Source organism: Scatophagus argus, chromosome 13 (assembly GCF_020382885.2).
Source record: "Scatophagus argus isolate fScaArg1 chromosome 13, fScaArg1.pri, whole genome shotgun sequence".
NCBI classification, from domain to species: Eukaryota; Metazoa; Chordata; class Actinopteri; family Scatophagidae; genus Scatophagus; species Scatophagus argus.
The window spans coordinates 18,312,910-18,335,976 of record NC_058505.1 but is presented as its reverse complement, the minus strand read 5'-3'; the positions used below and the strand labels follow the sequence as shown (position 1 = coordinate 18,335,976).

At 41.7% G+C, this 23,067-nt stretch overlaps 1 protein-coding gene across 5 annotated transcripts in view; it reads right to left on the bottom strand.

Annotated features, from left to right (window-relative positions):
• Nucleotides 1-23,067, bottom strand: part of LOC124069728 (cadherin-24) — a 133,229-nt gene that overhangs the window by 6,726 nt on the left and 103,436 nt on the right. For all 5 annotated transcript variants that reach the window (XM_046409132.1, XM_046409133.1, XM_046409134.1 and 2 more), the window contains 7 exons: nt 13,940-14,196; nt 12,750-12,886; nt 10,226-10,347; nt 7,410-7,527; nt 4,601-4,921; nt 1,950-2,157; nt 380-869 (listed from right to left, as the gene is read on the bottom strand). In XM_046409132.1, the coding sequence (XP_046265088.1) occupies nt 380-869; nt 1,950-2,157; nt 4,601-4,921; nt 7,410-7,527; nt 10,226-10,347; nt 12,750-12,886; nt 13,940-14,196 (1,653 nt within the window). The remainder of the gene's footprint in view (nt 1-379; nt 870-1,949; nt 2,158-4,600; nt 4,922-7,409; nt 7,528-10,225; nt 10,348-12,749; nt 12,887-13,939; nt 14,197-23,067) is intronic.

Below are 23,067 nucleotides of genomic sequence, written 5' to 3'. Positions count from 1 at the left end.
ACGGAGATCAAAAATATTACAGTGATCCAATTACCAGTTACTGGAATCATATACTACATGAGGTTGAAAGCAAACTATTATTTTAGTTTTAATTGCTTTCTTACTTACTCGTTTGCTTATTTATTTGAATAATTACCTTTAATGCTTTCTGCAATGCAGCCATCTATCATTAATTATTACTTTAATTCATTATTCAATTAAACAATAAATATCACTTTTTTTCTTTTCAAAACCATCCATCCATCAATTCAAGCAAATTCATTCATATGCCAGTTTCACACAAAAAAAAGTATGCATCATTTGCATTGCATTATATATATAAATACATGTGTGTAAAACTGTGCATTTGGCATGAAAGCAGGGTCACTGTAATCCTTACCCAGTCCACATCTTGACTGTGGCTCATTTTGTCCACACTGCTCCCCTCTGTACAGTTGCTTGCTGTTCCTGTCCCCCCTCCTCTCTCCTGGCTGTCAGTGGTCCGCGGAGTTCCGCCATCTGACGTGCTCACTCCGCTTAGGGGTGCAGTCCCGTCACGGCTTCCTGTGCGACTCCCCGTTCGGCTTCCAGTGCTGAGGTCTGTGGGAGCTATGTACACAGCACCAGACTCCATGGCCCCTGCCATGGCCCCTTGGTTCTGGATTACCAGAGAGTGGTCTGGCTGGCCTCCAGGAAAGCGATATCCCAGCTCTGCCAGACCTGGTTCAAATGTTCCGCCTGGTGTGCGACGGAGGACAGGTAACGTGTGGCTGCTATAACAGAGGCGACCATAGAGGGGTCCTCCTGGTCCTGTGTAGTTGTGATCCACACCTGGATTCTGAGTCCAGCTATAGGTGCGAGCTTTGTCTTGGCTACGATGGGCGTAACGTCTGTAAGACATGAGGCAAAATCTTTCACTTAGTTTGGCAAATGGTCATTTTTGTGCTAAAAACAACAGAGTGACAGGAACTATCCCTGACCATTTTCAGACTACTTTTGAAATCATAATTTGTAGTGTGCATGATGTTTACAAGGTAAGATTTTGCTTTTCATTTGTCCACCTTGGGAAAACATAGAGTTTAGCAAACAAAACTAATCGGGTATTCCATTAACTTAGTTTTCGACTACAATATAGTTTGACTGCTGCAGTATTTAGATACCAAGTCCATTCCAAGAAAATGACATTCATTTGTTTCAGAGATCAGAAAGCCTTCAAGAGTCACAGAAGGCATTACAGGATTGCCCCATTACATGCAAACAGGATCTCAGGCGCAAATTTGGTGGATAGTTTGTAAGATCTTGCCAGTGCAGTACAATAGAAATACAAACTACAGCCTCAAAGTTACCATAAAGTAACTCCTCTCTGTTTTGTTGACACAGTGTCAACAAAAATGAAACATTAAAAACTTCACAAAGGTAGTATTCGTTGCAGGGATGTTGCAATGGATTGCATTAGATTTAGAGGGTTTTTCATGTTAGCGTGTCCACCTCCATAAACTGCAAGAAGCAATTTTTGATAAACTAAAAGCAGCCTTTGTACTTGTTTATGGCCCCCCCATATGGCGTGCATGAATTCATCTGAGCTAATTATTAGTCCAAAGGCAATAACCATGTTTCACAGAAACATCAAAGTGGGTGCAAACAACTCTCTGGTGTAGCAGAACGTAAAGGAGTTTTAACAAAATGAGCACAACAAAGTGGTCTCCAAGGACTGCCGAGCTTGATAGCCTTCTGTCTAAGAATTTTGATCAGTGACTTATTATGACCTGGGAGTTACAGCTTGATCAACTCAGTGCCGGACTGAGATAAAGCTTTTGCTCCTAAGAGGTAAATTTGTTTCCTTCCTGATTTCCTTTTAGGGTAAGAATAAGAGGTCAACTGTACTGTTTGGTGTAATTAAACAACAAGTGTTATACAGGTTATGCATCACCACATGTAAACTCTCCAACACACTCCCCCTGCCTACTTACATATTCCTACTGTCCAGTGTGCGATAGCCACGTGAGCGTGAGCTGTGCGGGGCACTCTGGAGTGCGGCAATGTCAAAGGCAGCAGTGTCCGCCTCGCCCCCGCCCTCGTCATCATACGTTATGATGTTCTCTCGTACGTCGTCCTCCTCCAGCGGTGACAAGGAGTCACGCTTCTGACGGCGCAACGACAATGACAGGGCACTCACCGCTGCAGAGGGGTGGCAGTGGGAACAGAGGATAGGAGAGAAATTGGAAAAAGAATGAGGAACAAGGGGAAAGGGGGCAGAGGTCACAGGGGAAATAAAAGGAAGGTGAAAGAGTGAGAAAGGGAAAAAAATTCAGGCAGACAAAGAGATGAGACACACAGAGACAAAAGAAAGACAGAAAAGCCCTTGGTTAGAGGGCTGGTCTATCATATCAGCATGTTTCATGCCTTCACTGTGTAATTGACTTTGAGCTTCAGCCCAGAAAATGGACGTTTTACTCTCTCATATTCCCAAAAGTAGAGGGCTACATCTGACTGTGGAAGAAGAACCAAGCCATGGAGGGTGTATGACAGCTGTCCAACAAAGGCCACCTAAGATAAAGTCTATCAGAAAGTTGGATTATCATGCAAGTCAAGCATCTTACAGTTACTGTGAGTTCATCAGAGTGGCTGATGCACACATACTGCACTGAATGGTTCCTCTACATCTGCTGACCCTATTCACTGAAGTAAATGAATAATTAGTTGTTTATTTTAAGAAACATGTCTTGTCTTTTCTCTTTTGTATATTTACTATTCCTTTTAATAAAGCAAAAGTATAATTATAAAACTATGGTACGATGTGGTACAATGGGTAGAATACTTGATTGCCTACTTGCATACAGCTTACATAGGAAATATGTGTATGACGGTGCTCAGGGGTCCAATACAATTTGTGGAAAAATGAACCAACATGACATGCATTAATTATTTTTTTAAAAGACTGCTGATCCAAAAGGGACCCTGAAGACATTCGAAACAGGTAAAAAAAAAACAAGCATAACTGACCGAGCCCAAAGCTACATCACACCTCAAATTTCAAACAATGGTAGTTTGATTTGATACAGAAGTTAACAACAGCTGTTCCTATTCCTAACTAGCAAGGAAAGTTGGTAAAATGGTAAAAGACCAAACTAGTTAGCCAGGAAAATGTTTGTGGTTAGAGCAGATATGTGTTACATGTGTTAGAGCAAGAAAAGCGAACTTTCTTTGTTTTTGAATTGTAAATTCTACAAAAAGATAAGCCTCCAAATCTTGAGATACTGAGTATCTCTCTATGCAAACTGTTACAAAATGTGGAGAAATCCTTCACTGACCTACTGTCCCTATTTACAATTGCTAAACTATGATTGGACAATCACTGGTTGGGGGAGGTCTTTAACAAACAGTCAGTTAAACTACACCTCTATTTGTATGTCTCGGAGCATGTGCGTACTGTGCTCATGTGTCTATATGGATGTATCGTAGGTGGTTAAGCTGCAGCAGCAAGTAAATCTGCAGCTTTAATATAGTTGGAGGTTGCATTATTTGATTCCATGGAACTAATCTAATGATCCCTGAAAGGAGTGGGAAACCTTTAATCTTTCATAACAATTTGAGGGATCACCTTCAAGCCGTGACAAACATGTTTATCTCTCTTCATAACAGCCTCCATCCACAAGGCTTGCATGAGGAGTGGGCACCAAATGGCTTGATATCCACCTTATGCATGCCAAGCTCCGTTTTAATAACCAGATGGGATCCTGATGGAGCTGTTGTCAAAGCTTCTGTAAGAACATTTGGTGTAGGGCTGAGTTATACTGTTTGGGATTAGCATGGACCTCTTATGGACATGAAAAACAAAAATGTACTGGAAAAAATCCTCTATATTAAAGCTACAAAATTGAGGTGAATGCTATGAAAATGTGTTATTTCCTGCTAGAGTTTATGCCCTTGTCACTTAGAGAACTAAATCCTCAACTCCACCAAAAGCCACCCTACGTGATCACCTTCACGCCATGTTGCCTTTCTTTCTTGATTGAACTGGTCTCTCCCAGAATGATAATGCCCCTATCAGCAAAGCATGAGTAGTGATCCAACAGACTGAATAGAAATGACAATGATGCTGGCCACAAGCCAAAGTCCTCTCAGCACCTAGACATTATCCAATTGAGCATTTCAGTTTCTGCAGAGGTTGCAGAGACATTTTATTATCACACTATCAAAAACTGGAGGGGCCAAATAATCATTCAGAATTGTTATTTTCAAAGTGATTAGTGCTGACCTTGCCAGAGGAGAAAACTGGACCAAAATCGCAGAAAAAGTAAATCCCACTATTGAGCAGCTGTTACTAAGAGAAATATTTACGCTGCTACTTCCGTTATTTTCATATGCAGATTAAGCATCCAGGGATGCAGTGGAGGGTAAACAGCCCTAAACACTATTTACTCATCTTTTTATGTGTAGATTAGCATTAACCTCCTTTATAGGAACAACATTTTAATGATAGGACTTCACTGAATAAATAATCCTAGGTGCTGTAGTATCATGATGTAGGTTATATAAGGGTCTAGAGATGAACCTTGTTATTTGCACTGTTGTTATTGTCTTAATATATAGTATATTTATAATGTATCAAAGTATTTACCCAATAGTGTGGCGACACAAGCCAGGATAGCCAGCAGGGCAGCGGTACTGAGCCCAGGGGAGGGCAGTGTGGACTGCTGAGGGAGACACACTGCCTCTCTTTCCCAGTCCCACTCGCCCTCGGTCTGTTTGTCCTTCTCTTTCTCCCCTGCCCGAGCTCCTCCTCTCAGACAGGGACAGACGGACACGGTGACCGTCCCAGTGCTCGTGAGGCCTGATGTCCCGTCCCTCAGTACCAGCGGCACATAGAGCGTCAGAGTAGAGGAAGCAGAGCGGGACAGTGGCTGGAGCTGGGACAGGAGAACCAGGCTGGCTGTGGGGCCTGAAAGAAAATGGACAGAGACGGGGATAATTCACAGCTGTTAACTCCACAAACATCACTGTGCTCATGTTTGCAAATGTGTGATTCTAAACTGTTGATGACTGATTTAGACCACAAAGGAAGGAGGACAGTACTTACTTTGGTGAATCTTCCTCTTTTACAATTACTATTTCATTTCACACTCCTTTTATTTTCAGAACAACCACTGAAGCAGCAATGTTTCACATCAGAATAACAATGATACTAAGTTGGGCACACGGGATGAATCTACAGTGTCTCATTTAGCGTATCCTCCTCTCTTCTGCAGCCACACTTCATGATTAATGGCTCTCATTTGGCTACAAAACATAAACTCTGATATACTTTCACATTTTTAAACTGCAGCCATAATATTGTCTGCATAGGAGTACTGTCCAATACAAACACCCTCAAATCTGTCCTGATTGACATTGCTATGCATAACAGAGCCCGTACCTCTAAAACATACAGTTTTACATCATCTTTGTATGTTTTCACACATTCAGCATTACAAAAGCCCACATATTTTTCAATTTTCTTCATGAGAATCCTGCATGAAACAATTTGGGTCAAAGAGCAGAAACAACAAAAGAGCTAATGGCCTCTGTTGGTCTGATTGCTTTTAATTTAGGGAAAAAGAATTGTCTTTATGGGAGATATTTTTAGATTTCGTCCAAATTAAATGTACCAGGTAACAAAAAAATAAAGCCACAGATGAGAGGGCACATAAACATAGTCCGGAAAATTTAATTGACATGAAATGCACTCCAAAGTAGTAGGAACATGACTCAGTTATCAAAACAATCTTGTCTGAGAGAATTTTTTTCTTTACAAAGTAAACAATGTAGCATGTCTTTGTCAGACAAGCTGTCCATATGAGAGCAGAATATGTTCCTGTTTTTATCTGTTCTTCTGTTGGATGACATATCAAAGAGGTTTTTCATTCCACATGTCAGTGGCTTATCCTCCTGATCCGCAGTCCAACCAGAGCACGTTTGCTCCTCATGGTTTTGCCAAGTTTAGAAACAATTAGCAGGCCAATGGCACAAATGATAGCCGGTGAGTACTTGGTTCATCAGCTACTGAATATGACAAACCTAAATAATCAAAACCAGTGAGCTTGTGGTGGACTACAATGCTTTAAATATGAATGTTTCTGCAAAGAAACTAAAAAACCTAAAACCTGGATGCTTTACACATACCTTCATCCCAGCAGCACAGACGATCCATACAGTCAGCACAGTTTCAAGATGGACACACAGAGATTACTGTCACCAATTCAGTATCTGACGAAATATAGATACAATTCCCCATTCTATTATCAACTCTGCAGTTACCTACTACTCTGTTTTAGCATATTTTATTGTTTGGTTCAGCTGGTGAATACAGTAGAGCGTCTACTGCTTACGAAGCGAAAATTTCACTCGAGACATGGTGGAAACCCAAACATAGCTAAGAGGAGAGTGAATACTCTACATTTACAAGGTGGATTGAAAGACTTGAGTTAAATGTTGATTTGTATTTCTGTCAGCTGCAGAAGGCAGTAATGAAAGTATGTGGTGTAAGTATGCAGTAAACCTCACGCATTTCCAGAACTACTGCTTGCAAATGTTATGTTTTATTCAGCATGTTTTCTAGCCTCAAGGATACACACAATGACAACCCACTTTTTTGTGAAACGCTGACTGTTTGGTGGCAAAAATTTTATTTGAAGACCAATTTTGTCTGTTTATTTCCAAATAGTAGCAAATATGAGTGAATGTAACTTCTGGTAACAGAACATACAGTATTTGTTGGTGAAACATATATATATATATATATTTAAAGTTTATTTTTATTCAGCAAAAACACCCTTAACATCTTTGATTTGAAATAACTAGTGGAATGTTACTTCCTTAAATTAACAAGTTCAACATGTGTGGAAACTGTTGCGTTAGTGTGTACTTTCAGTCAGTATGTAAGTGTATTTTTGCAAGAAAAGGGGCCAAAGGAAGCAGATCAGAAGCGAATCAAGCAGCTCTAATTTCTTCAAAAGTTTTTCATTGCAAACATTAAGTGTACATGGTTTGTATGACTGCGTGTGTGTGTGTGTGCGTTTGTTTGTGAGTGTGTGGCGGGGGACATTGTGGATATGGGAAGGCAAACAAGAGGGATGAATAAAAGAAAGGAGGATAACAAAGCAAAACAATGGGCCCACCAGAGTTGGGAGATGGATGACAGAAGAGAGAGGCAGAGACAGAAAAATGGAAGGGGGAGGTAAAGAGAAGCGGAGAGGAAGAGGGAGAGGGTTTGAGAGGAGAGTGAAAGAAAGAGAGAATAGGAGAAAAGACAAAGATGAAATGAGAAAGGCGGAAAGAAAATGTGAGATTAAGAGCCTTAAAAAAAAGTAGGTATCAAACCGTGTGTGTGTCTCGGGAACAAAACAAGGAATTAAGAGATATACAGAGAGAGGGAAAGATTGAGTGCCTACCACCACTGTCCCTGACGCTGAAGTTGAGGGCAGCGCTGGACTCCGGAGGGATGCTGAAATACACTGTGCTGTCATTCCCTCCCTCATCTCTATCAATCGCTCGCAACACCTGCACCACCTGAAACACAGAGATAGAGAGAGCAGAGGAGCTCGGGTGAGGGGAGGGTGTGAGAGTGTGTGTTTGTGTGTGTGTAGAGTGGGGAGAGCAGAGAGAAAAAGAAGGTAACGGGAGGAGCAAATACACAGAGAGAGCTTTTAGCTACAAACCATTAGCCGACGTCAGCAGGAATCAAAACAAGCCAAACAATTAGTACTGAGGCACGAGTGAACCGTGTCTGATACGCACACCGAACAAATGACTGCGTCTGACACAAATCGCCTTCTACAAATACAGTGCAGCATGGCTTTCAATTTAGCTATAGCATCTGCACAACCCTACAGTGGCAATCATAAAAAAAAAATTAATCTAAAAAAAAATTCTCCCAAAGCCTAAGCTGATGGGTAATTTCTATTTAATAAAAAAGTCCAGTCGTCATTATGAAAGATGTCCTTTCAGAAGCGCTTTCGAGTGATAGTTACAAGACTGAATGCAGGGATGAAGGCTGCCGCATGCTCTCTGAGTTAGTCTGTATCTCCAGGCCTCCAGAAGATCAGTTACTGTGTGTGAATATTCAAACACGTTTCGGCTAATGACTTGTCATACAAAGACATGCATACACAGCCCTAACACATTCGAAGATATCATAATCCTTCTTCGTTGAGCTGTGTCCCACTCGCTCACACAACAGTATGCACAAACACAAACACGAACATCACAGGAAGAAACAAATCAACGCTGTTGCCATAGAATCACAGATTTAGTGGCGAAACAACAAAGACACAAACAGAGCAATGAAAAAAAACCCAACAAAAACAACAGATGGGCCAAGATGCCAAATTATAGCGATGGAGCCAGCATGGAGTACTGAAAATGGAGGATAGAAAAAAAGAGCAAAGGATGGTCTACAGAAAGAGACTGAGGAGCACAAAGATTATTTCTATAATTGAGATAGGATCAAATAAGAGCACCATGACAAATAAAAGAGACGAGAACACAAATAAATCAAGATGGATTGTGGCAGGGAGGGAGACAGTCTGTGTTTAATTACAGTGCGAATACCTGCTGCACTCTGAGCCATGGAAGATTCTCCTGCTCTGATGAATGGGCACACTGTTTATTGCATTATCCGAAAAGACACTATATGGACAAAAGTATTAGGCCACCTGACCATTGCACCAATGGCAACTTTAATGACATCACAATACATAGACAGCTTTGTAGCTGTAAGAGCTTCCACAAGATTTTGGAGTGTTTCTGCGGGAATTTTCACCCATTAATGCAGTGGAGAATTTGTGAGGTCAGACACTGATGCTGGATGAAAAAACTTGATTCCCAGTATCCATTCCAGTTCATCCCAACTGGACTGGACTTTGCTTTGCGCACTGGGCCACAGTCATGCTGGAACAGAAAAGGACCTTCTCCAAACTGTTGCCACAAAGTTGGAAGCATAGCATTGTCCAAAATGTCTTGGTATGCTGAAGCATTATGATTTACCTTCACTGGAAGTGAGGGTATAGTGTAATTTAATGCTACATAGGTGTATATGCTTCTATACTTGAACAGGCATAACACTGTATAATCTGTTTCCTCACTTGAGTGGAAACAGCTTTGAAGGTGCTGTGTGTTTCCTTACAGGAGACACCATTGCTTGAAATGAATGACTCTGACGACTGACAGGACAGACATCTTATCTAATTTCTTATCTGACAAACAATGTGTTAACAGATTGTAGATATATGATTTATCTGCACCAATAATAATAACTAGGGATAACTTTACAGTGGCTGTGATCATGGAAAGACAATGCAAGATGGTTAAGGTTTAAATTTATAAGGTGTGCCATTGGATTTTTCTGTTCAGTAAGGAAAATCTTTAAGATTATTTACTTTCTTGATGTTTTGGGAGCTTGTTTTATTTACTCATTAGACTAATTGCAAAGAGAGTTCATGAAAAAGGACAGCCAAGGCTAGCTAGTTAGCATGCTAATTTCAGTAAACTTCTCTGCAAAACAGAGACTTAGACTTTGACATAACATCAATACATCAATCAATTTATCTGTTGATAGCTTTAGTTTGACTGTTAACTAAAGTTAATTTAAATGTTTTAAACTGCAGTTCTTACAAATCAAACCTTTATTAGACTATAGCTGAGTAGTATGGTCATATGATTTCTTTTTTTTTTTTTTTTTGCAAGTATTTGGTCATGAACCAAAATTAAATGTATTCAAACCCATGAATGGAACGCAGACATGAATGATCTCAAAGTAACACATACAGCCCTTATAAGGCTTTGGCACTAGTTTCTTTTGCATCTTCTTGACAAATTACAATCTTCAGCACTGCCAGCAACCCTTGAAAGGACCTGGAACTTGCATTTCATATCACCACATGAACAGTGCCAAAATTTAGTTCCAAGAACTTGTCCCCAAGCCTGGTGGGAAAAAGTGGAAACAAAAGCAGAACCTGTGACAATGGCTATACGTCAAATGATGCTTTGTTATGTTCCTGCAGTGGAAAAAGACCAATAGACTGCATCAATTTTCACTGGGATTGTCTCATTGTCATACAAACAAAAGCTTGTTCCATGCAGCCGAATAATTTGAAAGATGCTATTAAAAATCATTTTTACACATGCAGACTGAAACTGCAGCTATGGAACAGAACTCTCCATGCAAACTAATAGTCAAACATCGATAGTCACTTAAACTCATACTGACCTGCCCGATGGAGGATGAGTCGCACATGGCTGTAGTGTATTGCCTGTCCAGTTCGGGTGCGTTGTCATTCAAGTCTAATGTTTCTACTGCAACCACAACTCTGGACACCTGGCTGGGATTGTCTGAAAGAGCCAATCAGGAGCAGACACCTTACAACAGGGCACAAGAGGCCTACAGACAGCTGTATTTGCAAGAATATATGAAAACAATTCTCCAATGCAACATACACCAGTGTAGTCAAACACACAGGCACACATTTGCATTCCATTAAGTCCATTCAATTGGCCTCATAGATGAGATCAAACATTTCAGCCTTTGTCCAAAAACTTCAACAGCACTCAGATTACATTAGAAAGCGAACAATTGGCTAAATGTACAGTAGTACATTTGGTTTCATTTGGCTTGTGTTACAGCTTCCAGACTCCCAGCAGGAGAAGCAGTCAAATTTTTCCACATCAGACTGTTCCGTTCTTAGCCAAAGCATCTCATTGCGTCAAGCGCGTGTGTGTGTGTGTGTGTGTGTGTGTGTGTGTGTGTGTTTCTAACAAAGAGAGAGAAGGAGCAGAGGAGCGATGCAGAAAGCAGTCAATCTGCATGCAGTTACACAAGGGCACAGTTTAAATGGATTGGCAGAAGGTCTCCAGCACCCCATTCACTTGAACACACACACTTGAACATGAAGTTCTCACAGCCACGCTTGAAACGCACACTCTGAGCTGAACATTCACCGTTACATTTTAGGCTGCTCTTGTGTAGTGCTCACACAATCCAGGATCAGCAGCACTCAACTTTGCAAATTTATCTAAGCAGGCAACCCAGCAACACAGTGGGCAACACTTTCTACAAGGAAAAACACACAGACACACACACACTCCCACACCATGTTCTCAAACCTGGAGCTGTGACACTGTGTCATGGATGACAGCGACTGGTTCCCATCACTGAAAAGCTGAAAATGAGCTCTTGCTGTAGTGTCAGAGGGTGAGCTGGCCTGCTCATGGCCATGGCAGGCCCCCTACTGTGCTTTATGTCAACACAGCCTCTGACAGTCTGTTTATTAGACAGAGCTCATTATTCAAGACAGGCACTCACTGTGCTGACTCCACTGTCCTACCAACAGTGCTGCCACAAGGAGCCCTGGGTAGATTTTAAGTTGAGATTAACTTTGTCCAGAGCAAGACTTGGCAGGCAAACAACTTCCCTCCCTTGAACATAGCAGTCACTGGACAGCTTTCTGCAACAATACATTCACTTTCTCACTTTCACACCTCCCAGTTTGAGTTTTTCAGGGCTCTGAATGAGATCCAAGTAATAGCTCATCACCTGACAAAAATAACTATTAGGACTTAGCCAAGATTTAGCAGGAGGCTGGTGTTAATTTCAAACAAAACAATAAACAAAAAATTGTCTTCTGAAATGGTCCATAGAAGCATCCTCTGATTTGGCAATCCTGTTGCTGGGAAGACATCTTTTGTCGTTGCTTTCATAAACATATATGACTGTTTAGATGATTCATATGACAATTATATATATTTATATTATATGTTTTCTGATATACAGCCACGGTAGTTAGTTAGTTTGGTGATATTCTATATTTTTCTTGTTGTCAACAAATCCCATGAAAGGACCAAAATCCACAATGAATCCTATTAACAAATACTATGTGTCTGTATATATCTGATCCATCTCCGTAGAGCTTTATTGGAAAACTATTAAAAACACATCAGTGTGGTAACTCTTTCTCATTTAATCTCTTTTCTATATCATGAACATGAGTACTGCAGTTTATTATGAGTCAATCCCACACACACACCTGCTACCAGAAATACTCACACTAGCGACACGTCTGTATTGATCCAAGACCGAAAATAGCACCCAACAAATGCACCAGTTACTCATGTTTGTGTAACATTTGTTAAAAGCACAGGAAATGTTTAGTCAAAAAGCATAAAGAGCAACACTACACACAGCTACACACATCATACGTCTAAAACATAGTCAAATTTACTCTTTAAACCAAACCACACTATGTGATTCGTTTCTCATGCTGTCATTACAGTCTATGTTATCTCTCCAGGACCATAGCAAGGTGTTCACTGTTCTCCTTTGCAGCCACCGTGTCTCTGTAAAGCAGGTGTGTTCGATCTGTTGCTTTATTTCTTTCTTTCCAATTGAATCCTTATGAGAACAGATCTGTTGCAACATCAGATAACTCACACGATATGGATCAATTGATTCTCAGACAGGCTGTATCAAACTATTTGTGGCACCAAACAGCATTCTCCTCATGTCTTGATGAACGGAGCACTAATCCGCTTACTGAAGTGTATCGCACACTGGATACTCTGCTCTTCAGATACTGTACAATATCCAGTTTACACTTCCATAAACCTCTTACATCCTCATACTCATCAGTGGGTGCAGGTGTCAGCGGTGGTAAAATGCTTGATTTATTGCAGGCTTTAAGCTCATAGTAAGAAATATAATAAAAACTGAACAAGCTCTAATGATGTCTCAGCATTACCTCTCTGGGTGGCAATGACAGTAATGTTGTGCCAGTGCTCGCGTTCCCGGTCCAGTTCCATGGCTGTGGTGATGAGGCCCGTGTCTGGGGTGATACGAAACAGGGCTTCTGGGTCTGACTGAGGATCAATGGAGAACCTGGAATAGACAAAATAAGTTGGGTGGAGAAAGATAGTTGTGTTGAATGAAATTGAAATGAGGAAGGGGCAGACAGAAGTAAAGAAGGAAAGAGTAAAGGAAGGAGCAAGCAGAGATGGCAGTGGGGTGCAGAGTGAAAGAAGTAGACAGGGCGAGAGTGTGAGGGAGAGATAAGGAAGTCTGCATTCAAATGGCCAAAGAATTAATATAGGGAGATTATCGCAGCTGATAGGAGTTCTTTTGAAGTGCCACCAATTATCTAAATATCTCTATGAATATACCAGCTATCATTCCTCCCCACATACTCACTCGTAGCACTTTCGCTGCTAATTGGGACACGGTTTTCTGTGGTTGTTACAGACAACTCACTAGCCTCCCGCCTCGAATTATTTGTGACAAATCTGACTGCAAACAGAAGTGAAAGGATTGGACCCACAAACTTATGTATTCTACCCTCTAAAACATTAAATAAACTAGGAAATAGGTCTCTCAGCACCATTAAGTTCTTGATTTTCTAGAACTGAGATTTTTAGAATTGAGACTCCTCTGTAAATGAAACAGTATTGTTATGATTTCCTAAACAGTAAATTATTTGAAGAACATTTTGTGGAAATAGGCTTAATCGCTCTCTTCCTGAGATTCAGATCGACACCATTCTCAAGTTTGTATAGTCAATATAAAGCTACAGAGAGCAGTTTGCTAGTGGCTTCAAACAAAGACTGGAGATGGGTGCAAAGCTGGTGTGACACCCAGCCTTAGCACCTCAAAAGGTCAATCATTTTCAAATTAGGTCTACATCTTAATCTTTAATCTGTACAATAAATTAACACTCAACAAGAAACCAAATTTGCATGCCGTCCAAATTGTTGACATATTCATTTAATAAAACTGTCCACAATTCACAAGAGCACACAAGAGCATGATAAGGGACACAGTGAAAAGTAAACCATCTTCAGCTGAGCTCATCCAGATTTTCATTAGCTAACTGTACAGGAAATAACACTACTGCTGAAATTCTATATGCTTTATGAGGACGAAGGCCGTCTACTTCACCTGATATTATTGGTAAGACCCGTATCAGGGTCTACAGCGCTCACTCTGCCGACAGTGCAGGCTGGTGGGCAGTTTTCAGACACGTCCATGTGGTACTGGGCTCGGGAGAACCTCGGAGGCTCATCGGCATCCAGCACTGCTACTCGGATGGAGGCCCGGTCCTTGAAGGGGCCTCGACGCAAGAAGCGAGGATCCACTATGGGGTTCAGGACCTCCACAGAAAAGGAGTAGGAGCTCCGGCTCTCATAGTCTACTGCCTGGGGAGGACAACGGAGAAGGGGGAGTTAGAAGGGATGGAAATGTGTGATATAGAAGTATATAATCGTAGGTTTAGATACACACTTACTGTGAAATGAGTAACGGTGACACTTTTTAATAGCAAGAACTTTTTTGTCACTTTTAGAAGCATCAGATCCAATGAGATGTTTTGTGCTTTCATTTGATTCAATTCTCACACCAAATTTTACACAGTTGGCTGCTAAATTACACATCAAAAGCAGAGAGATGGCAAATGATGAATTATTCCAACAGATAACAGCTAGCAGAAGCCAGAAAATGGTCTCATCCAGAACCAGCTGAGAATGATTTGGAGTAAAGAATACCATGGCTACCTTATATGTTGTGATGTTTGGATTTGTGAAGTGATGCTCTGAAGGTGGTTGTGGGTGGATATTTAGATGGTGGGTTTCATGTGAAGCAGAGGTGTTGATGTTACAGCATCACTGTTGAGATCCCTGATGTTCAAAGAGTTGAGATTATTTTTAAGGGCTCCGACACTGAAGTAGCTACATGTCTGAGGGTTGGTTTGACATTACTTAGAACTAGTGTGGGATTTTTTTGTCACGCTAAAACTAGGGGATGTGTATCTGCAGGGTTGAATGTTGCTGATCTACATGTAGGAGTAATGTAAGGTTAGTGCTGCTATCTGCATGCAGCACAGATGGATGAAGGCATGTGGTACTTAGAGCATTTGCATTGAACATTTTATCAAGCTCCAGCATTGTTTGGTGTTGTAGTGCTGGCAACACACTATGTTGGTAGGTATCTGGGTAGCGTACTGTGTTAGCATGTTACAAACATGTCGGTAGGAGTAGTTTCAGGCAAGTGAAATCTTTTGGGAAAGAAACTTGTTTTTGTGAACATACAGTAGGGCTCTGGAGTTTATTTTAAAAGGTTGTGGAAATCGCCTGCTTCCCTGCAGAGCTGTGATGTGGAAAGATTTTCCTACAATAAAACTGAAAACAAAACCACACCGTATTTCATAAAACCCCTTCCCTTGTTTATCATCACCATCAGTATGGAGACCCGGCTGCAAGAAGTGTTAAAATTCCTGTGCATCCTTGCATCTACACAGGTAGAGGAGATTTCATTTGGGATAGTGGCTCAGACCCGATGGATTGTTTGTTACCGTGAAGTTATGAAGACTATTTGTCTGAGGTGTCCGTGTGATTGTGTGCCATACTCCCACCAGTGTGCAGGCTCTGAAGCAATGCCTCTGATCAGGTTTGCTGAGATGATTGTTAGCTAGGGCAGATGCACAGGTAATCACATATATCCACTGTCTGACACACACACACACACACACACAGAGAGAGAGACACTGACATCCACCTGCTGCTGATTAAATTTCAGGAAAGAAACACATCTGGGTATGGTTCAAAATACTTATTTGAGGTATTATTGTGTATGTGAGGGGCAAGTACATTTCATTTGGGCCAGTGCATCCTCTGTCAGTATGTGTTTGTCCTTAAAGTAAACGCGCATATGATTCATTTTATCTTGACTGGCACAAAGAATCATGTTAGACAGATGATAAATAGGCTCCCTGACTATGCAGAAAACTCGCTGTCACATTCAAACACAGGGGGGAAAAAATATCATTCTAAAGATCCCAGCAGCAGTGGGGATTATTGATATCCTTTAGCTTGCGCTCTCTCTCCTTCTTTTCTGATCTCTCTTTTTCTATTTCTCTGCCTCCTTTCTTTCTTCCCTCTCTCTGAACTGTATTCCAGAGTAAAATGCTTCACAGAAAAATCAGCAGTTTTGGAAAGAGGTGAAGATTGATTCAAAAATTATGCAGAGAAATTGAAAGGCTTCGAAATGTAGGCAATTTGGGGAATATCTTTGCAGGAAAAATAAATAAACAAGAAGAATTGTCTGTGGAAATGGAGTGCGTGTGTGTGTGTGTGTGTGTGTGTGTGTGTGTGTGTGTAGAGGTAGACTGTAGACAGAGGGAGAATGTTTTCTAAGGGAGTCCACATTACGGGCACAGAGTGAGACAATCTGTCTGAGGAGGAGAGGTGTCACTTACACTGTGAGCACACACTCATCACCCCCCTCACTCCCTCCATCCAGCACTCCATCACTTTGTTCTCCCTCCTTCGCAACCTCACACACTCCATCACCACCCCCCGCCCCTCAGCTCTCACCCATCTTTTCCCCCTGGTGTGAGTGTGACAGGGCACCAACTCTGACAAACCACAACACACACACTCATCCTTCTCCCTCATTCGCCCTTATAGAAAGCACTTATCACACAGCGACCCCACCATTTTTCAGTTTTTCAGTATTGTTGTGTTTTTCTGTCCTGTGCACGTGTGGATGGATGTGAACGCTCCTCACAAATGTTTTTCACACACACACACTCAAATGCTTTCTGGTGGCTTATGCGGAACACACACATCTTAAAAGGCACAGTATTTTAGCTTGTTCATGTCTTTCACAAATTCAAAAAGACTCATGATCGCTTACACTCCCAATCCCCTCACATTTCTGTTATTGCTCTGGTGTTCATCACTAGATCTTTAGATGTCTAGATGTTGCATCTGGTCAAGAGCTTGTAGAATAATGGTTACATATGTAAAAAAAGAAGGCTTCTTGTGGGACATAAACGTCAATCTGCTGGGTGAAAGTCCTGTGAATGACCCATTCACCCACAACATCCTGTGTGTGCTACAAGCTTTGTTGTTCGTTACCAGTGTTGGGAAAGTTCACTCTCTACATGAACTAGTTCAAAGTTCAGTTCACAAATTTTAAAATGAAAGTAGTTCAGTTTTAAGCTCATGATTCAAAATTTTGAACTAAGTTCAAGGTTCCAAAAATGAACTAGTTCATAGTTCTTTTTTCTTCAATACGCTGCTGCGAGCTATTATTTGTCAAAATTATTGCCACAGCCCAAAGAGAACCACAGACAGCAATTATTTTATCAGTTTTAACACTGAAACTATGGGTCAGATTCATCTTTGTATCCAATTTTGAATCCTTATCCAGCCAAGGTTCACATTAGCATTGAGGCGACAGCCCTCCAAATACTGGCATTTCCCTAACGCTTTGGTGCTGCCCATTCAGTCCACACTAGTAGCAGCTGAAGCTTTCATCCCTACAGTATATTCTCAAAAACATGAGGAAAAACTTGCTGCTTGAATGGTCTTTATCTTTATTATGAAAACAGAAACAGGACTGTGCGACAGGTATGACTGCTGTTGCCAGGTTGGGTGGTTTTTCCGCTACATATTAAGGGCCGTTTATGGTGTGTTTAGTGTGGGCTTTCGCCTGGAAAGCTCTATGGAAATCTGAACGATCGTTCATTGAACACGTTTAGGCACAACACCGTTCTTAACACTATGAGATCTGACCTCGTAAAGGCTTTCTGATTGAAAACCCTGAAGGCTTTCTTGTCCCAGTACCTGTGAGCACAGCTTGCATTTTACCTCTCATTCCCACACAGTTTGTTGTGTATTATTAATTAATTCAGTATATATACCATGCATGCCCTCGAGTGTATCAAGACGGACCAAACTGGAGGTTGACCCGCCAGGTGTGTAGCCAGTTCAGTTAAATATTTTATCAAAATACGTGTGAACCACTGGCATGCACTCCATAAGTAACACAGTTGGCATGAAGCCAATGCTAGCTAAACCAGCACAATTTGACTCCCACTGAGCAAATTTAATGAAATAGTTTGTTGGCTAATTTGTTTCCATACCAACATTCTGTATCACACAGTGCACATGATCTGCTCCAATCCTGTGCAAAACTTTTCCAAAAATTTTCAACATAGTCCAGCAAATTCCTTTCTGAAATATAAAACAGAAAGAGGAAACTGCACATTAGCACATTAGACATTAGGTTTCTGTGGGAATGAATGATAGAATAGATGTCCGGTTGACTGGCGTACACACAGAGAGCTATGTGGAAATGAGATGTAAGTCACGCAACCCAGAAATTGCAACAGCTTTCTCAGTTTTGTAACACAGTATACTGAATATCATTTTTGCTTTGGAACACTGATATGAAGATTCAAGTTAGACTCAGTCTCTAGCAAATTATAAAGGGCATTTTTGACAGTACACAGGGATAAACAATTCAAAAACACAATCAAAAAATTCATTGACACTTAAAATAATTGTTAGTTTTAGCTCTAGTATATGCTTACACTGTCCCTTATTTCTAGTTAGCGCTGCCCTCCTCTCACACACACACTCCCACACAATCTTCGAGTGTAACCTTCTCTTGTCCTGCCACGCGGTGCTCTGGCAGTCCGTTATGAAATTCAAATTTCTCTATGTAATCTTAATTTCAAATTTTCTCACTTAGCAGAAATTAATTAGCTAACCTGAATGCTAGACTGGCGATACATAATACATGTCTTCTCAAAGGGGTCGACCTACAGGCATACATGCTTGATTGACAAAGTGTGTGTGTGAATGCATCACAGTAAATGTACACTGATGAAGGGGAGAGGCTTCAAATCACAGAGGGGGTGCTTCTTATTAACTGCTCTGTAACCGATGGAAAATAAGAAGATTTTCATCTGAGAGGACCACAGAGTGTGTATATATGGTCTGTGACGTACGTGCTTGTGTGTGTTCGGCGCCCTGCTGTCCTTGGCAGCTTGAGTTCTTTCTTGATTTCGTGCATTCTAAATCAAGATCATACATCACATTTGTCTGATGACACACGCAGCTTTGGACATTTCTGCCAACAAGCACAACTGCAGAGTTGAGAGAACAAAGACTCTTCTAAATCTCCCTTTTGACTTTGTTCTTCCTTTGCCGCCCTCCCTTCCCTCTGTCACTTGTCTCTTGTCTTCTGTCTTATTTTTCTCTCAGATGTCCAATGTCTTCCTTTTTTCAACTTGTGAACAAGAGATTGGTCTCTCTCTCTCTCTCTCTCTCTCTCTCTCTCTCTCTCGCTCCCTCCATCTCTTTCCCGTTTTTCCTCTGAGGAGATTAGCACAATCTCTCCTTCGCGTGAGAAAACAAACACAGATAATCCTGGGCGCGCTGCTGGCGTGTGACCGAGGATTAGCCAGCCGTTTAAGTGAGAGCATATGGAAATAATAACGCCAAACTGACACATGTGCGAGCTAACTTGTCCCCCAGGTAAGAGGAATGAAAAGCGCACAAATAGCAGGCTTACACAGCTCACAGCACCCCGAAAACATACCTCAAAAGGGAACGTCCTGAATCGGGATACCGCTGGATTGGTATTAATGATGTTGTAACAAGCCTTGTGTTGCATCTAGTTACACATGTGTAATGAGGTGTTGTGAACACAGGGCATATTCCTAGTTTGTTTTGAAAGTTTCTTTACTGCATCAGTGGTTATAAATGCTCTCCCAGTAAAAACACACTGAGCCCTAAAGGCAGACTGAGTAGATTTTTCCTGAAAAAACAAGACTCATACAAAACTAATTTCTCTCACTCATCATTTATGAACCACTAGAAGTGTGAGATGGTGTCTATATCTGCAGAGACCCTGTGCTCTGCCTGTATTTTCTTATTTTGCTGTAGTGTGGATAAATTTGGGCGGTGGGCTTGTGCCCCCAGCCGATAACAGCGTGCAGGTTGTAGGGGCTGCTGGCAGTATACTGGGCTGTGTTCTGGCAAACGACGGTCAGGAAGCCCGTTCCTCTGGTGTCACTGAGCTAGCCAGGGCCCAACTTTGAATGATCTGTTTACAGACTGACAAATCCTCCTCATTCTGTCTTAAAAGTTATATATTAAACCATCACATCTGATTTGCATGTTAAGTATCTGCGTCCATCGGATCAATGTGATAACAAGAGCTTCTATGTCTTTTCCTTCTCTTCTAATTGCTTCTCATTGTAGCAGTTGACTAGGCTTTGATGAGTTCATTGATTTTTAAGGAAATCTCAATCATCATCTATCAGTTAGGACTTAAATAAATGTTACCCTCTGGCCATTAGGGGGCACTGCTGCAGAGCAATGTCAAGGAGCTACTGCACTGGAGAGTGTTATGCTAATTCTTCAATTACCTGCTACTTACACCATGGCCTTGTTCACAGGCTGTATCAAAAATCTATTAGCAGCAATATGTACATTCATTAGCAGCAATATGTAATAAGTAAATAACTGGAGTGGATCAGAGCTGACCAGTTAGGGTAAAAAGAAAGAGAAGAATGGAACAAAGGACCATAAAATAAAACTCATTATAAACTAGAGAGAAGAAATTAATCTAAAATGAATGAATGTGTTTGCAGTGTTTGTGTCATGCATGTGTGTCTATCCGTGAGTCTTTGAGAAATGGTGTGTATGTGTGCAGACCTGGGCTGAGTCACAGCCATAGACAAACAACACACATGTCTGACATGACCTCAAGACACAAACCAGAGCTAGGACAAGGCGAGGCGAGGGAGAGAGAACGGGAGAAGGGGTGGGGATGCTCTATACGTGTGTATGTGTGTGTGCTTGCATATGTTACTTGCATTTCAGCTTATGTGTCTCCCTATATTTGGACAAGTGTGGGGAGATCAGACAGAGAGAGAGAGAGAGTAATGAAATGCAGGGAGACAGCGGCTGATGATGAGAAGGGAGGGGGTGAGGGTGGGGATGGGGCGTAATGGGGTGGGTGTAGATAGAGGATGGGCGAATGGAAGAGGGAGAGAAATCTTTTTATTCCTGGGGGTCTCTGTGGGACTGACAGTAAATAAGCAATGATAAGCAGCAGGCAGCTTCAGTTGGCATCCTGACTTGCAGGCTGTTAATGACCCAGCTTCTCTGGCGTGTCCCTGTCTAACCCTCGCCTTTCCATGCAGTTACCGTGTTCTCATTCTCCTTTCTCCTCCACGGTCTTCCTCATCTTCATCTGTCTGCTTCCTTTTCCTCCCCCCCCATTTTGTCTTTGCACGCTTCCTCTCTCTCTCCATCTCATTTTAACTATCTCCATCCAACTCCATCCTTCATCTCCCTCTATTGACTCTATTTATCTGCTGTTAACCCCCCAGCTGCCTCTTCACAGCTCAGTCTCCCACCCACCTCCTACCATGTGACACATCATTCTGATGTGAAAACACAGTACAGCATCCCTCACCGTCCTTAAATGAGCAGTCTCACCCCTTTGCAGCTTTTTTTCCCCCTCATTCCTCGCAGTTTAAACACATGGAGCTTGCAAGGTCAAGTGTGTTACATTGATGTGTGCCTCTGTATATATCTCTCTATGGTTTATTGGTGCTTGTGTAGGTGTGCATCATTCCCTGTATCTGTGCCTGTGTGTGTGTGTGTGTGTGTGTGAGTGAGGGAGTGTGCATCTTAGATCAGTGGTTAAAGAGATTCAGCCCACAGCAGCGAGATGACCAGCAAGGTCAAGGCTGACTCTGTGGCAGCACAAATTGTTCCGCCTGGAAATCCTCCCTTCTCCAGGGGCACACAGATCATCTCGCTCCCCTGTTAAAAGTCTTTACAGTTTGAAAAGCCTTACGACTCTGAAAAATGGACGTGTGTAGTTATCACACCCTGAGCATTCTAATTGCACGCCTGCATTTTTTTAAAAAAGCACCAGTGTTTGATTTTTTTTCTTTGTTAAACGAAGCGGAAACTGAGGGGAAGCTTAGCACTAATTTTATGCTTTGTTTGTTTTAATTCTATTAGTCGTAGCATGTTTTTCATTAGCTGTGCGTGGATTCTCTAAAAGGCTAAGTCCCTATTAACCTTCTCAAGTCAGGTCTTCTTTATTCATATGAAGAGTTTACTGCAATACACCCACCTGAGTTGGTGCCTTGCAGCATCTGTAAATATTCAGAATGTGTTCCACTTAGCTCGCAAGCGTTCCCAATGAATCCACATGTAACCCGTGAGTCTTCAGTTTAAATATGTCACTCATAGCAGCAGTGCTGGTCTAATCTATATATGTGCCTGTCTTGGTGCATTAGAAGAAGGATTAAAGCAACACAAAACAGCATGAAGGAGGCCATGTTGAAAAACTAATTGTACATGCTGTTTGTCCCTTTGAGATTGCTGTGGCTGAATCCAGTGGGAGGAATATTGTGGGTGGGAGGTGTTCACTGTATTTGTTTATATGTAATTTTCCCAACAGATTTGCCAATTGCCCAACTGATCAATTGTCCTTTTACACATAGCTGGATGACCCCCCCCCCCCTCACTCCATGCTCTCACCTCTTCCATCTGGTTATTGCCACGCAGCCTCCCTCCTTATCTCCTTTTTTCTTAATTTTAGTTCTCTTTATTTATTTTTTATCTTTTTCATTTTTGTTTTTTTTTATTTCAGTCTCCCTGTGCCTCTCAGTCTCTAGCTGTGCTAATTTCTCTCTGTATCTGTCACTGATTTTGCAGCTCTTGCTGTCTCTGCGTCTCCCTCCCTCTGTCTTTGCATGTCTCTCTTTAGTTCCTTCATATTCTTACTCCCTTGTTATACTGCACTTTCTGCTGCCACTGCCTCTCAGGACCTCATTTTAACACTCTTCCCTCAGCACTAGTCTCTCCCACTTCATCCTTTCTCCTCTCCTCATTCCTGGGTCCTCGCCTTCCATTTCTTTCTTCTTGCATCTCTTACCTTATCCAGTGCTCACCCTGCCTCCCTGCTTCTCTTCAAAGGAGTTCCTACTAGGCTTGGAAATCCTGCTCTACACACCACCTCCAGGTGCGGATTGTTTTTAACGAATCCTACAAACCCAAGACTCAGAACTGACACTGTGATGAATTCACACACACACACACAATCTGTGGGCACATGCACCACTATGCGTGGCTTACCTCCAGAACACACACAGACAAATACTTGTGCACTCACTGGTAAAAACACACAATACTCAGGGGGTTCATAAATATGAGTTTCTGAATACAATTTTCTTGAGAGATTTTGCCAAA